Raw genomic sequence first — 16,689 nt, 5'->3', positions numbered from 1 at the left:
ACAGTTTTTTCTTTCATCCTTTAAGTATGGGTTACCTTGTTTGTGATCATAGGAAACAGCAACTCCTGCCTCAGGAATTTCCCAGGAGAGATGACATTTCCTAAGTGTTTTTTTTTTTCACAGATTCGCAGGTGGTGAGTTTGAAACTTACTAACTCTGCTCTTTCAAATCTGTATCAATTAACTATGCATTTTGGTGCTTTTCTAATAAAACGGCTATAGTGTTGTTGCTTTTTTTTTTTCCTTTTTTAAAAATTGAAGTCTATGGGGCACCTGGGTGGCTCAGTGGGTTAAGCCTCTGCCTTCGGCTCAGGTCATGATCTCAGGATCCTAGAATACAGCTCTGCATTGGGCTCTCTGCTCAGCAGGGAGCCTGCTTCCTCCTCTCTCTCTCTGCCTGCCTCTGCCTACTTGTGATCTCTGTCTGTCAAATAAGTAAATAATATCTTTAAAAAAAAACACAAATAAATAAAAAATAAAAAAATTGAAGCCTAGTTGACATGCAATGATAGTGATAGCATTTTATCAGTTTATCCAAGTTCCTTGGCCCCATCGACCAAAAGGAAGGAAAGAACAAATGAACCCATATGGAAGATTGAATCGATCATGAATGGAACTGTGATTTTTTTTAAAGATTTTATTTATTTATTTGACAGAGAGATCACAAGCAGATGGAGAGGCAGGCAGAGAGAGAGAGAGAGAGAGGGAAGCAGGCTCCCTGCTGAGCAGAGAGCCCGATGCGGGACTCGATCCCAGGACCCTGAGATCATGACCTGAGCCGAAGGCAGCGGCTTAACCCACTGAGCCACCCAGGCGCCCTGGAACTGTGATTTTTGTCCACAGAAAGAACTAGTGACCTATCCCTTGCTCTCAGTAACAGGGAATAAAGCATCGAACAGTGTGGTCCTAGACATCGTCAAGGAAAATCATTGCCCCGTGCAGTGACTGGCAGGCACACAGTGACTCTAAACAGACACCAGCTTCTGTCACATGTGAATTATTTAAATGATGGAAGCTTGGCTTGCAGAAGAGCACTACCAACCAAAAACTAATGGCCATGCTAGCCACAAGTCCTACAGTTGTCTGTCAAACAGTCGGAACCAATTATTTACACATTCTAGGCCAATATATATCCCACTCCTCAGTTCCAGATAATTGCGGATAAAAGCTGCTCCAGCCTCCGAGCTCCTTTTTCGCCATCCCTGGTCTCTTTTCACCTTGTCTCTTGAATGTACCACTGTGCATCGTCCTCTGCCTGTACTCCCCGAAATGATCTCCTCTCCACCCAAACGCTTCCTCTGAAAAAAAATCATCTAGGGAATACACAGTAGTTCCTCCTGCTAGCAGAACAGAGCTGTCATTTGTTAACCACGGGCTGTGTGCTAGACCTGTGGTAGCTTTGATACTTGGTAGCTCATTTCATTGAATTCCTTTGACCTTAGGAAATGTGCTTTGTTATTTTAATTTACAGAGAAGAAAACAGAGGCTCTGAAGGTCAGGGATTTCAGAATGTCTTTTTAACGAACAGCTTGAAAGCTTTGGAGGCATTTTGTATTACCTGGTTCCCAGTCAATTTGTCACCGCCCTCCGAATGTATGCGGCCGGCACTCCGTGTAGACCACTGTTTCTGGCAGGGGTTCCGCTCTTGGCCACGAAGGTGTTTGTCTTCACACTTTCAGTCGCGCCTTCTTCTTTCCAAGAGAATCCCTTCATTTAGGAAACATACGGACACATGAAAGCTCCGGAACTGGGATTCTTGTTGTCAGTGATGGAAACTTGGTGACTACTTAGTTTGTATTGCAAATGAAAATAAACAGGAAAAATAGAGAGGTTTTTTACTCTTTGGAAGCAGCAATTTTCAGTTTCAATCATAGTCACTTTCATTATAACAAAGGATTTTTGCTTTTTTAAAGATTCATTTATTTGAGAAAGAGCGTGTGTACATAGGTGGGGGAGGGGCAGAGGGAGAGAGAGAATCATCAGGCAGACTCGCCACTAAGCACGGACCCCTTAACCTCCGACACGGGGCTCAATCCCAGGACCCCGAGATCATGACTTGAGCGGAAACTCATAGTCGGACGCTTAACCGACTGCACCACTCAGGAGCCTCGGAATTTTTGCTTTTAATGATTTTCGAAATATTTCTGACTATGTGCACTAGACCAAAGAAAACATCTACAGCAAGGAAAGTCTTTATTCTTGTTTTTTTATTAGTAAACCTAGGCATGCCCCCTCCCAGTTGTTTTTTGGGGGGAATAACCTGTTAAATCATCAAGGTCAGAGATTTTTGTCCTACGTATTTAAATCTACAATTTCTGACACATGATGGACCTTTCAACAGAAGTTTATTCGCTTGGATAGTGAATGAGTAATGGAACGATCAATAGCCTCAGTCTACTTAATTTATTTGAAAAGCAACAAATGAAAAATTTCTGATACAAGGCTGGTTTTGACCTAAGTTATTGATTATGAGTTTGTTTTTTTTTTAATGGAGATTATTGTTGAATTAACCAAGGAAGTACAGCCGTGACTAATGAGATAAAATTAAGCAAAAGGAAACTGTGAACTGAATACCAAGAAATATTTTCAGTAGATGAGGCTGGGATTAAATCAAGTGAAGGAGTCCCAGTGGAAGTGGCCGGGGACATTTAACACCATGCGTGTCACTGAAGGCTGCAGTGAACTTCAACAATTTACTAGAGACTAACTCTGGCTTTGGCAGGATGATAAGTGGGATCATATCTCTAGTTCCATTGATTCTCCTTCTTACACAGGTATCTGTTCGCAGCCTCCCCTCCCCAGTGGACAAAATTTATGTGTGTGTTACATTTTCTGATTATAGTTTTCTTTTTTTTTTTTTTTCCAGAAAACACTCTTTTTAGAGCCTCTTACTGGTATCACCAGAAATGTCTTCCTTAACTGGGAAAATCCAGACGGTGTTGGGCCCCATGGAGCCCAGCAAACTGGGCCGTACCCTGACTCATGAACATCTGACGATGACCTTTGACTGCTGTTACTACCCGCCTCCTCTGTGTCATGAAGCCACATCTCAGGAACCTATTATGATGAAAAACTTATTCTGGATTCAAAAAAACCCTTATTCCCATAAAGAGAATCTTCAGCTGAATCAGGAGATGGAAGCCGTAAGGGAAGAACTGTTGTATTTTAAAGCCAAAGGTGGAGGGGCTGTGGTGGAGAACACGACCGTTGGGATTAGCCGAGACATGAAGGCTCTGAGATGGTTTGCGGAAGAGACAGGCGTCCACATCATAGCTGGAGCTGGGTTTTACGTGGAGGCAACTCACTCCCCGGAGACCAGAGCCATGTCGGTAGAGCAGGTGAGAAGCCCCAAGGACGTGGGCAATACTTGCATGTCAATTCAGAAAGGCCAGAACCTCAGACACTGGATTTTCCCTCTGTCATCCCCACCAAGGAATGTCACTGACTCAGAGGTAGCATGTTACAGAAATGTGCTAGCTAGCAAAGACATCTGCCAGTGGAGACCCAAATTAGGAACATTTCATCTCCTAAAGAAAAAAGCATCAAGGGAAGAGAGCTTAACCCTCTAGTCACTGAAAAACCCCGAGTGTTAACATTCAGGGATATCTGGTATCCCTGCTCTGTAGTGGTACCACAGCCTATTTGTAAACCTCATTTTCCCATTATAAACTTCAGTTACATAACCCCGATTTCCTTTCTGGATTTTATCATAACCAGCAATAAAAATTCACGGTAGGGTGAAATTTGGCAGGCAGAGACTTGGCACATGGGCGAGTATGTTTCCTTCTTTTACAAAACAGGAAGGGTGGAAGAAAATCCATTCCTGGTTTTGTTATCATAGGATCTTAAGCAAGAATGGGCAGAAGGAAAGAAAGCTTCCAGAGAGAAACAGAAAGAATTAGCCACGTAGCTTCTTTGCATATATATGTGCTCCCTTTCTGAACATGCCTGGATGTGTTTATACATGTTTATACCTATTGTCTGTATGTGTATATGTCTTCCCTTGCCTGCTTGCTAGGCAAAGAATGTCAGTTGCAGTCTTCGCAATGATTCAGTTAATCGTTAAAATCTTTGTATCGCAAAACTTTATCTGTATCATTTTCCAGTTGGGTCTTTACCTTTTTATATGCTTATATTGTTTGAAGACTACCCCGAAGTCAGCATTATACCTTCTTCCAACCACTCTTAGTAGTAATATACCTATGAATCAAAAAATGCCTTAGGAGTATTGTGTGCTGTGAATCTTTTGTGCTGCATGGGATTAAGGACCGCATACATTAGGGAGATTTAAAGGATTAGTTGATATAGTTGACATAGTTCAAGGGCAGTCTTTTTATGTTCTAGATGTTTCTCAGCTTAAATTATAGATTTTTTTTTCTCATCTGAATGTCTTTTCAAGAAGTCACATTTTCCCGCATAGCTTCCTAAAGCCACAGATTTCTCATCAAATAATCACAGTAAGATAATATTGAATCTTTGATTTAGAATAACTTGCTGAACTTGAGATTTGGCCTTTCTCATGGACCCATATTAATTTAATGGACAGCAGATACATTTTTAAAAGAATGAATGACCAAATGAATAAATCCATTCACCTACTGTGGTGACTCTGGGTTGATCAATTCCATAGTCTCTAAAATATTTTCTTTCCTGCTCTTCCTTAGCTTACTGATGTCCTCGTTAATGAAATTCTCCATGGAGCTGATGGAACTAGTATCAAGTGTGGCGTCATTGGAGAAATTGGCTGCTCCTGGCCTCTGGCTGAGAGCGAAAGGAAGGTTCTTCAAGCAACAGCTCATGCTCAGGCTCAGCTAGGCTGTCCTGTTATTATTCATCCTGGAAGGAATCCAAGTGCACCATTTCAGATTATCCGAGTATTGCAAGAAGCCGGTGTAGACATCTCCAAAACGGTTATGTCTCACATCGATAGGTAAGCAGACTCTCTCCAAATGAGTCCAAGTCACCAGATGATAATGGGTGGCCAAATAAATAATATCATCAGATTAGTGGAATACTAATCACCTACAGAAAACCACTAACCACCTGGATGAGAGTATCTTACAGTAGACATTAGTAAAAGTCAATGCTGCCAGCTCTGTGTCCTGACTCTGGGCTGTTGGTGTTCTAGGTATTTTGTGTAAATCATTTCTTTTCATTTACTTAATCTTTCATAACCTTCATAGGAACTGTCCCTGTGTACTTTACTTCTTTGCCTCAAGTTTTGATACCACAGTAGCTGCCAAGTCTACTTGCTCAGTATTTGTCAGTAGTTAAAGTGATAAATTTATCTGCAAATATAAAGGGAAGGGAAAGTGAATGGTTTCACCCTGAGAAGAAAACCACAAATGTAAAGATTCAAATGTGCTGTTGTGACTAGTGGTTTGAGTCATCCGAATTTGGGAAAATGCAATTATAAAACATAATACTGGGGCATAAGCCTGGGTGGCTCAGTCAGTTAAGCATCCTACTCTTGATTTTGGCTCAGGTCATGATCTCAGAGTTGTGCGACTGAGCTGTGCATGGGGCTCCAGGCTCCACGGTGAGCCCGAAGTCTGCTTCAGATTCTCTCTCCCTCTCCCTCTGCTCCTCCCCTCCACTCTCTCTCTCTCAAATAAATAAATCTTAGAAACAAAACAAAACAAAACATAATAGTAATGGGTATATTATTTGGTAGTATTCTTGGTTTCCCATGGCAACTATAACAAAATATAAGAAACTGCGTGACTTAAAACAAGAGATTTCTTATTCACAGCTCTGGAGGCCAGAGCTGCACTTCCTCCAAAGGCTTTAGGTTAAAATCCTACCTTCCTTCTTTCATTGTCTGATTGTTCCAAACATTCCTTGGCTTGTGGCTACATAACTTTAATTTCTGCCTCTTTCTTTACATGGTCCCCTCCTGTCGATTTGTGTCTTCTTCTCTTTTGTTTCTTAGAAGGACATATCTTCAGATTTCGTGTCTACCCAGATAAACCAAAATGATCTCCTTTGAGATCCCTAACTTCATCACAACTGCAAAGACTCTTTTCCCAAACAGGATCACTTTCAGAGGTTCAGAGGGTTAAAACATGAACATATCTTTTTGGAGCCCACCACTCAACCCCCCCAACTCATTATATTAGATATGTAGGGGTCCACAAAATAAGTGACTATCTTGTTTGATCAGATGTTGGCTGCAGTTTGTTTCTTGAAGAAACCTAACAGTATTACAAAGGCCAGGCATTAGCCTTTAGATGAAATTGGTTAAGAAATTAACACAGGACAGAGGTGCCTGGGTGGCTCAGTGGGTTAAAGCCTCTGCCTTCAGCTCGGGTCATGATCTCGGGGTCCTGCGATCGAGGCCCGCATCGGGCTCACTGCTCAGCAGGGAGCCTGCCTCTCTCTCTCTCTCTGCCTGCCTCTCTGCCTACTTGTGATCTCTGTCAAATAAATAAATAAAATTAAAAAAAAAAAAGAAATTAACACAGGACAAATGAGACTAATAACACATTACAATTACTAATATCTTGCCTATTGGAGTAAAGCCATATTAACAGACTGGTGGCCCCTCACCGTCACACCTGGCATTCTGCTCTTTGATAAACTAATAGTTCTACAGCGTGCACTGATAATATGCTTCTACTTAATAGAAATGTTATAAAATCCTGTGCTGAAAAGAAATTAAAAGTTACAATTGTGGCAGAATGGAGGGGGTGATATTAATGGACTGACAGAACATCAAGGTAAAGGCAATTTTCTGGCAACTGGATTGGTATCAAGATCAATACATGGCTGTTTTGAATATCTTCTGGTTGTACTGATAAAGAAGAGGATGGTTCTAGATCCCCATCTTAGAGGTAATGTATCCTAATATGAAGAATAGAATCTTTGGACCCAGAGACTCCTGCCTTTACATCTTGACTCAACCATTTGCTGTAAGATCTAGGGTAAGTTCATATGAATTTAAAATAATGTATTTGATAATGTTACCTTGTATGATTTTTAACATATGTAGCGTCTTTAATCTAGAAGGATGATTTTTTACTATCTTTTAAACAGTGTGAAGTATGGCATGAAAATGAGTAAGATAGTATACATTTTTAAATTTTATAAATATTTCGCGGGTTTTTGAAAACATTGTATTCTGTTGTTATTAGGTACTCCAGAGGTCTGTTAGACTACAGTTAGTAACCATGTTCAAATATTCTGTCTTCCTACTGACTTTGTGACTGCTCAATCTATTGGTTACAAAAAAAAAGAAGTATGTAAAAATCTATTATGGTGGATTTTTAAATTTCTCATTGTACATATATCAGGTTTTTTATATATATATATATATATGTATATATATATATATATATATATATATATATAAATTTGAAGCTATGCCTTCATGTGCATATAAAGTTGTTTCACTTTCCTGGCAAATTGAAACTGATTTCAACATATATTGAACTGCTTTATCTCTAGTAATTTGAGTAATGCTTTTCGTTTTTAAGGCTTCTTTATCTGATATTAATGTGACTATCCTGATCTCTCTTTGTTAGTTTTATAAATTAGATACATTTTACACACACCTAGCATGTGGCTGGGTTTTGAGTTTTATCTAGTCTCTTCTCCTATGTGAACACTTCAGGTTTTTTTTTTACATTGACTACGTTTACTAAAATGTTTGTTCCACTTTTTCTTTTTTTCCTTAAGATTTTATTTATTTATTTATTTGAGAAAGAGAGAGCACGCACACATGAGTGTATGAGTGGGGGAGGGGCAGAAGCAGAGAATCTCAAGCTGACACCTCACTGAGCGTGGAGCTCAAAGCAGAGTTCGCTCTCAGGACCCCAAGATCATGACCTGAGTCAAAACCAAGAGTCGGACACTTAGCCAATTGAGCTATCCAGGTGCCCCCCACTGCCTTTTTCTTTTTGTCATAGTTAATGTCATCCTTTCTTGATTTCTTTTATTGATTTTTTTCACCTTCTGCACTTTAATACTTTGGAAGGTATCTATGCTATTTCTATCCTCTCAATGGTTATAACAGAAAATGTAACATGGATATTTAACGTGTCAAATTTTAAATATAAGAAATATTTTACCAACCTCCCTGGTAATACAGACTTTAGAATCCTTTGACTTCAATCACTTACCATCTAACTTACATACTATTTTTTTTCCAGGATAGGTGTCAATTTTTTTTTAATCCCAGTAATTAGACATTATCTTATTATAATCAAACATTTAAATGGTCAGTGTATATTGAGATTAGGCTTTCTGTTTGCTGTTTTCTTTGCTCGCTATTCCGTCTTCATCTCAGATCTTTATCCTTGAATTTCCTAAAGTACACAACTTGAAGTTCCCTCAGTATGTATCTGTTTTGGTAATAAATAGTATATATGTATCTGAAAATGCCTTCATTCCTTTATTCATAAGAGATAATTAAATGGAATAGGTAATTTATAATAATTAATTAAAATAGACAATTCTACTTTCTGAGATATCCCATTTTCAACTGACATATCCACTGACCCTAATTATGCTTCCTTGGAAGTAACCTGCCATTTCTTTCTGTTTTTGACATTTTTGTCTCTGGGAGTCTCTCTCTGCACTATGATCTATCTCAGTGTGAATTTTTTATCGTGTATGCCTGGGATTCCTGGATATGAAGATGTATTTTTCATTTGTTTCTGGATAACTTGAGTGATTGTCTCTTCAAATAGTGCTTCATCTGTATCTTCATGATTATTTTCATCGTAAACTCCAGTTTGATATACGTAGGATCTGATTACCTGTCCTGCAGGTCTTTTATCATCTCGTTCATGTTTCCATCCCTTTGCATATTGGACCCATTTTCTGAAAGTTCTATCTTCCTATTTACTACTTCTCTCTCCAGCAAAATAATCTGCTGCCTGCTCTATTAATTTGGTTTATAATATTAAGAACATAAAAACTTAAAACTATAGTCCTTCTAAAAAAATTCTATAAATTCTATGTGTTTACTTTTTTAAAAGATTTATTTATTTATTTTGGAGGAGAGCAAGTATGCATGGGGGAAGGGGCAGAGGGAGAGAATCTCAAGCAGACTCCCTCATGAGCACAGAGCCCCTCATGGAGCTTCATTGCTGCACCCAAGAGATCATGACCTGAGCCTAAATCATGAGTCAGATGTTTAACCGACTGAACCATTCAGACACCTCTCTATTGGTTTACTTTTTTTTTTTTTTAAGGTTTTACCATTCTTTATTTTGGATATTTAGATTTAAGGTGTTGAAACCTACTTGGTTTTGTGGGAAGGAGGCATAGACTGGCAATGTGTTATGGAAAATCTAGCTCTAACTGACAAGAGGCTCTGTAGTCATGGGCATATACTTTTGATGAGGGTGGGAGTATCTCTTTTTTTTAGAGAGAGAGAGTGCAAGCAAGAGCTAGCATCAGTGAGAGAGGATGGGGCAGAGAGAGATTCTTTAAGCAGGCCCTGCACGCAGAGCATGGAGCCTGACACAGAGCTCAATCCCACAACCAGAAATCAAGAATCGGACACCTAACCGACTGAGCCACCCAGGAGCACCTATTAGTTTACTTTTTAATTCTCCTTGGTGAATTTTTTTTTAAGATTTTATTTATTTATTTGACAGACAGAGATCACAAGTAGGCAGAGAGGCAGGCAGAGAGAGAGAGGAGGAAGCAGGCTCCCTGCTCAGCAGAGAGCCAGATGCGGGGCTCAATCCCAGAACCCTGGGATCATGACCTGAGCTGAAGGCAGAGGCTTTAACCCACTGAGCCACCCAGGTGCCCCTGACTGGTGAATTTTGATAATTTCTTTTTTCCTTCAGTATGTTTTCAATTCAAGCTTCAAAAAAAAAAATTAAACATATAATATTTACCTTGTGATTGATAAATCTAATTTCTAATGTCTTTTTAAAAAGATTTATTTATTTATTTGACAGACAGAGATCACAAGTAGGCAGAGCAGGAGGCAGAGAGAGAGGGGGAAGCAGGCTCCCTGCTGAGCAGAGAGCCCGATGTGGGGCTCAATCCCAAGACCCTGAGACCATGACCTGAGCCAAAGGCAGAGGCTTAACCCACTGAGGCACCCAGGCGCCCCTAATTTCTAATGTTTTTCTCCCCCTGATTTTATAGTTTGTTGGTTCTTTGGGTTCTCATTCATGTGAAGTTACTTTCTCATACTAAAAAAAATGTTATTGTGATCCTGGAAATGATTATGAGTCCTAGGCTGAAGGATTTTTTTCCCCTGTTCATTTGTTGGCTTGTGTTATTCATTTCTTGTAGGCAGTTAGAGGGCACTACCAATCTGGGACTACTTTAAACTCAATTTCTAAAAATTTAAAAAAAAAATTATTTTTTGTGGTAAAATGGTCATAATATAAAATTTACCATCTTACATCCATTTTGAAGTATAAAATTCAGTAGTGTTAAATACATCCATATTGTTGTGCAACCAAACTCCAGAAATCTTCATCTTGCCAAACTGAAACTCTCTACTCACTAAACAACTCCCCACTCCTCCTCTACACTGGCCAAGGCAACCACCATTCTACGGTTCACCTCTATGAATCTGACGACTCTAACTACCTCATACAGGTGGAATCATACAGTATTTGGATTTTTGTGTGACTCTATTTTTTTTTAAGATTTTTATTTCTTTATTAGAGAGAGAGAGAGAGTGAGCAGGAGGGAGAGGGAGAGAGAATCTGAAGCAGACTCCACGCAGACTATAGAACCCAGTGTGGGGCTTGATCTCACACCCTGAGATAATGACCTGAGCCAAAACCAGAGTCAGACGCTCAACTAACTGAGCCACCCAGGAACCCCTTTTTGTGGCTCTTGAAACTTTTCACTGAGGGGTTTAGAATCACACAAGGTCTATGAATTTTGGCTCCTAAACCCAGTGAATGCAGGCTTGCAGCTGTGGATTCTTACTGGAGATGGTTTTTCCCAGTCTGCTTCCCTTTCACCAGAAAACAAGACCAAGAAAGGCATATAATCTCCAAAGACTCCCTCTGTGGACCAGATTTTTACCTCCTCCTCTGCCCCCATGGGTGTTATGTGGGGTGAGGTCACATCCCTTTATGTGCTGATGGGACTGTGTCTGCAGTTTACCTCCTAATTATCCAGGCTGGGCTCTGTCTCGCTTTGGCCCATTAACTGACCCCACACCAGGCAGATGGGCGCTCTAGGTCTCCCTTACCTCTCACTTTCTCTGTTCCCTTGTTTCTGCACCATGAGCAAGTCCTTTACTTCCCCACCAGCCTAACCAAGCATTTAAAAATATGATTTTTTCCCCTTTCATGTTCTTCAATATTTTACATGCACTATGTAGGAAAGGCTTTTCGTGAATATTTCATCTACCATACTGCTTGAACTGGCTCATGATGATCCTTAAAGAATCTTTCTGATTCTTTTTAGAGTTAGACATGTAGGTAAGTTAGAAAATTATGCTTCTTAGTAGAAAGGAAGCTTTTGTTGGAAATGGTGAAATAAATCTTAACTCTAAGTACAGTAGGACATCCTAGCTCATAAAACCAAACAACATATATATCATACACATACGTGTATTTTCTTTTGAATAACAAAGCTACATTATCTGATTTTCAGGGGTTGCCTTTCCAGTGCCTCCCTCTAGAATGGCTCAGGATGGAACTGAGAGGTTGGCCTGACATCAGACAAATTCAGAGCATGCTGGGAAATCCTGAGACCATTCTGAGAGCAGCCCACCCATTCTATACCTATATTAAGGACAATGCGGGGCTCCAGTGCCTGAAGAAATAAATATGTAGAAGTAGGAACATTTCAGGGAAGAGGCGACTGGGCAAAAATGGCTTCAGGAAAAAAAAAGGTAGTGCATTTGGAAAAACAAATGGAATAAAGTAAAATAATAATAATAATAATACTCAGGAAGGCAGATGCTGGCAACTTTGGCTTTTCAATGTGGGTGTTCACAGCAAGACAGTCGCCAGGCTGAAGTGTGACTAGGTCAGCCTTTCACAGACTCCTGAGGTCTGCCAGGGTGCACACACAATCTGATCTGTATTGAAAGGGCAAGGATTTCAGCTTTTATAATGGGGACAAATCATAAAAGGGCATGTATTTCCTGCAAGGAAATACACAGACAGCACATAAAAAGTAGACCATTTGGAGAACAAGACCTCCAGGAAAAGCCAACCCAACAAAACACAGAGTCATCCTGCCATGCCTTTTCAGGCATCCAGGAGAAGGCTCTGAACCCCGAGTTGTTGTGATTACGAGATGACGGGTCCAGACACTGGCTTTGCCCCACAACTGCTTTTCCAGGGCTTTCACCAGGACCGACGCTCAGATTTGACTACCTATCAGAAGGGTGCTTTTATCCCCTTCAAAGTAGGACTTCTATCATTTGAGAACACAAAATAAAATACTCCAGGATGTCCACAGTCACGTTAAAGCAGTGAAATATTTTGAAGGTAGATAAATCTTCACTAGCATTCATGCATAAGGCATTCTCTCTTTAAATACATGTAGACACATGCACGCACATACACATACACACCCCCAACAGCAGCAACAGCAAAATTGCCACTACTGATCCAAAAGGAGCAGTTGGGAGGCTGAGAAGGAAGAGTTAATGAATGGCGGACACCTCAGGACACCTCTGAACCACACTGTTGTCATGTGACCATGTATGACCTGCTTAAGGTCGTTTACCTAGAGATAGCAACTTTGACAAGATAAATCTGCTTCTGTGTCTAGGCCCTCCCCTCACCATCTGTTCTCTTCAAGAAATACGGGCCTGTGGACGTGCCTGTGGACGGCTGTGAATTTAGCCCTAGGGAACAGGGCAGGGGGCTGCCCTTCACAGTTACAACCACCCAAAGTCAACAGTTATTGCAAAATAACACCAGCCCTTAGGTGTCCCTGTTTGGGTTGTTAATCTACAAAGGCTTTATGCCCTTTTTATTATAATTATACTACCTGTTAAAACTCTACCTACCTTTCCAGTGAGCATAGAATCCCAGCACAGTCTCTGCCCTGGTCTAATACAGGGTGTGTGGGATTCAAGAAGATAGCCCATGGATGGTCTTTTCGCAGTTCACCTCCAAGGATATTTTATCCATCGTGTACAATAGGGTAGCTGTAGGTATTTTTGTGACAATAAGATTTTTTCATTACCAGTGAAAGCTGGGTAAAAGGACAGGGCTGGAAAGCATTGGGGTACTAACTATTTCCTGATTAAGTTTTGAGTCTCTGGGAGGGCAAAAGACAGGTGCTATGTCTCCATCTTTTTTCTACTTGGTTATCTATCTAACGAAGCACAGGGCTTTGATGGAAATCTAGGGCCTAGAGTTTGATGAGAGGCACAATAATAGTTAGGCGCAGGAATATAGCCCACCTCTCTCTTGGAAAATTGCTCCCGGTGGAGGGTAGAAGTAGTTGACCCAAGGGTTTTGAAAGAGAAGTGAGAGCATAAGGAATGGGCTAATAAGCCATTTTATTCTCTGTACCTCTGATTGTTCACGCCAAATTCACCTAACTCTTTAAAGGATACAATTTTGATACATTTTTTTTCATGCTTTCAATTAGATGAAGGAAGAGGGTAGAGTATTACTTCATTGATTCATTTATTTATTCATTCAACAAATATTTATCAAGTGCCTCATGTACCAGACACTGGGATAGAGCAGGGAACATGACACATTCTCTGCCTTCAAACTGATAATTGGATTATAATTGTGGTGACTTTTAACTTTACAGTTGTCTTTGAAAAGCCACAAAAAAATTATTATATGGTATCCTCGGAACTGCATGTTTTTAATTCCTATAAATACTAGTGAATTTACATGGGATCACTCAAAATCAATTCCAGGGAAATATCTGGCAAATGTAAATGGTTCTGAACATCTTTATATCCTTAAGTAGGATGGTAGGATTTTAAAGAACGAACAATTGGTATGTCATGCACGTGAAATGGTTTAGAACATCTCGAATCCTGTGTGTACAGTGCCGTAGTTCTTAACAGTTTATTATTAGCATTATGCATATGCATGCATTATGTGCATAAGGAGAGTATGTCTGAGAGGCATGAGTACACATTGTAGAGTATATACATTGTGCACATTATTTATAGTAAAGACAACCTATTTAGTCATATTGGCTCAGATCCTACCATGGAGTGAAAAACTAAAGAAATCAGTTCAGGCAACAAAGTAGAGAGAGGTCTGGTAAGCAAGTGAGAGTCTTTAAAAGAAAATAGGTAATAAGAACACTCCCCTTTTCAAAATTTACTAATGTCCACTGACATTTCTTCTGCTCTCGCTATGGCAGATGACAGAAAAGAAAAACTAGGGGGTAAAAAAAAAGAGCCTAGATGCTTTTAAACATGTCATTATGGCCGCTTGTCTATAACTTGTCACACTGTGGCCAAATTTTATATAAAGATCTACGTTGGTTTCTGGAGAGTACTCACTGACATAGAAACACAAACTCTGAATACATTTGAGGTTAAAATTGTGTGATGATATTGGCTGTAGCTATTCCTTCATCCGTGCAATGTGCCTTCCTTCTAAGTGTGTTCTACACACACATGGGATGATGTAGAAATGGGGTGCTGGAATCATGTGGCTTAATTTCTGGTAACGACACCAGCACTTTTGTGTGATCTTGAACAAGTCACTTAAGCCTTTCCAGTCCTTTGCTCATCTGTCAAAAGGGTTTAAGAAAAATTACTCCTAACCCCTAAAGTCGTTATGTGGATTCCCCCCATTATTGTTTATCATGGATTTCCTTTCATTGCAGGACCTGTATATTAATAATTCTTTTTAAAAGTCCAGACAAATGTGTGACAGACTAAAAGGCAGCAGAACATCTTAAAATACAGAAATAATCCCAAATAAAATATAATTAAGGTATGCTGGTAATTGATATTTGTGGAGTATCCCAGATTGTACGCTACACTTTAGCAAACATATGGGCAGACCAGCCCATACAGGGGCCCAAAGAAGGCACTGGTCAGTGCATTATACCCACCCAAACCTTCTACCAGCAATTTTTTTTTTCTGAAGAAATTTTTCATGAGTCTGACACCATTCCCATGGAATGTGACATTTTAACAAATAGGATTGCTATGTCTATGAGATTTATCTTCACTCTTCTCAATACCATCATTCCCTGAACTGTGTACCGCCTTATATGAAAAACGCAAGCTCTTTTGTGCTATGTGGCAGCTGGAAAGTTCATATGGTAAAAAGCTCTTCCTAGGGTATATAAACTGTGAAATGTATTTTAAAATAAAGTTTTAATTACGCTTCACAATTCAGAGCCAACTTCTGGTTTTAGTCTAATTTAAACAAGGGTATTTCTCTCTTGCAGCCATCTGTTCCTTTTGCGTAAGCCGACACTTAAGTCATAATATTGAAAGTGTGACATCATTCCTTCTATGATGTCATTAAATAATCTCTGTAAGGTGGGGACTCATGCAGTCAGGGAAGTGAATAAAGTAGGAGGAAGATCCTTGTTCAACTGTAGATAATGGGGAATAAAATTAATACAGAGCAACGTGAATTATATTTCTATTGCTTTTCATTCCCAATGGTTTTCTCATGTTGGAAAGACTGTCCCATAAAAGCAATGTCTTAATACCAAAAGATAAATGAAGCTTTAAAATGCTTACATATACATAAGTCAATCGGAGAAAGACAACTTTCATATGATCTCCCTGATATGAGGAAGTGGAGAGGCAACCTGGGGGGTTTGGGGGGTAGGAAAAGAATAAATGAAACAAGATGGGATCGGGAGGGGGAAAAACCATAAGAGAAACTCTTAATCTTGCAGAACAAACTGAGGGTTGCTGGGGAGATGGGGGTCGGGAGAGGGTGGTGGGGTTATGGACATTGACGGGGGGTGTGCTGTGGTGAGTGCTGTGAAGTGTGTAAACCTGGCGATTCACAGACCTGTACCCTTGGGGCTAAAAATACATTATATGTTTATAAAAAAATTAAAAAATTTTTTTTAAATGCTTACATATATGGAGTTAACGAGCATGTTCACGTGACTGCACCGTTCTAACTGCAGGTCTGACTTTGTGTGAAACTAAAGTTTCTGGGCAATATTTCATTGAAATAACAAGTTATACTTTCTATCCATCGCAATGTTTAGACTGCACATTAAGAACTTACCTTCTTCAGGGCGAGACTGGGAAGATGACAGAGTAAGAGGACTCTAACTCGCCTTGTCCCACAAATACAACGCAGTAACTCATCAGTGTGAATAACCCAGAAGATGTCTGGAAGACTACTGGAACAAACTCCACCACTGAAAGCCGAGAAGAAGCCACATCAAAGAGGGCACAAAGGGTAGAGACACAGTGTGGAGTGAAATGGGATGGCTGTCCTTGGGGGATGGGGCAGCCCTGGGTGAGGAGAGGAGAGAGAAATAGACTAATACTTGGGGGAGCCTGCACAGGGAAGACAAATCTCCAGGACATTTGGCTTTGAAGGCAAGAGATCCAAATTTTGTGAGTTCTTACCAGAACTTAACCAGAGGGACTTGAAACTTGGGGGGCTCAGTTCTGGGAGAGCCGAGAGGGGAATAGGAAGCTGAATGCCTGCCTTTAAAGAGACAGCACAACAAAGAGTCCATGCTGACACAGCCTAGAAGCAGCAGTTTGAAAAGTGCCTGGAGTATATGGGAGGGAAAGCTATTTACTCATCTCAGAGCATGTGTGGAG

The 16,689-nt window shown here is 40.1% G+C and overlaps 1 protein-coding gene across 2 annotated transcripts in view; it reads left to right on the top strand.

The window, feature by feature from the left end:
* PTER (phosphotriesterase related) overlaps positions 1 to 16,689 on the top strand; it is a 68,851-nt gene that overhangs the window by 32,665 nt on the left and 19,497 nt on the right. For both annotated transcript variants that reach the window (XM_047739401.1, XM_047739402.1), the window contains exons 2-3: positions 2,866 to 3,337; positions 4,664 to 4,929. In XM_047739401.1, the coding sequence (XP_047595357.1) occupies positions 2,906 to 3,337; positions 4,664 to 4,929 (698 nt within the window). In that variant the 5' untranslated portion in view covers positions 2,866 to 2,905. The remainder of the gene's footprint in view (positions 1 to 2,865; positions 3,338 to 4,663; positions 4,930 to 16,689) is intronic.

This window comes from Lutra lutra, chromosome 8, assembly GCF_902655055.1.
Source record: "Lutra lutra chromosome 8, mLutLut1.2, whole genome shotgun sequence".
In the NCBI taxonomy this organism is placed as follows: Eukaryota; Metazoa; Chordata; class Mammalia; order Carnivora; family Mustelidae; genus Lutra; species Lutra lutra.
Note: the sequence above shows the minus strand (reverse complement) of the source record. Positions and strands in the feature narration are given on the sequence as shown.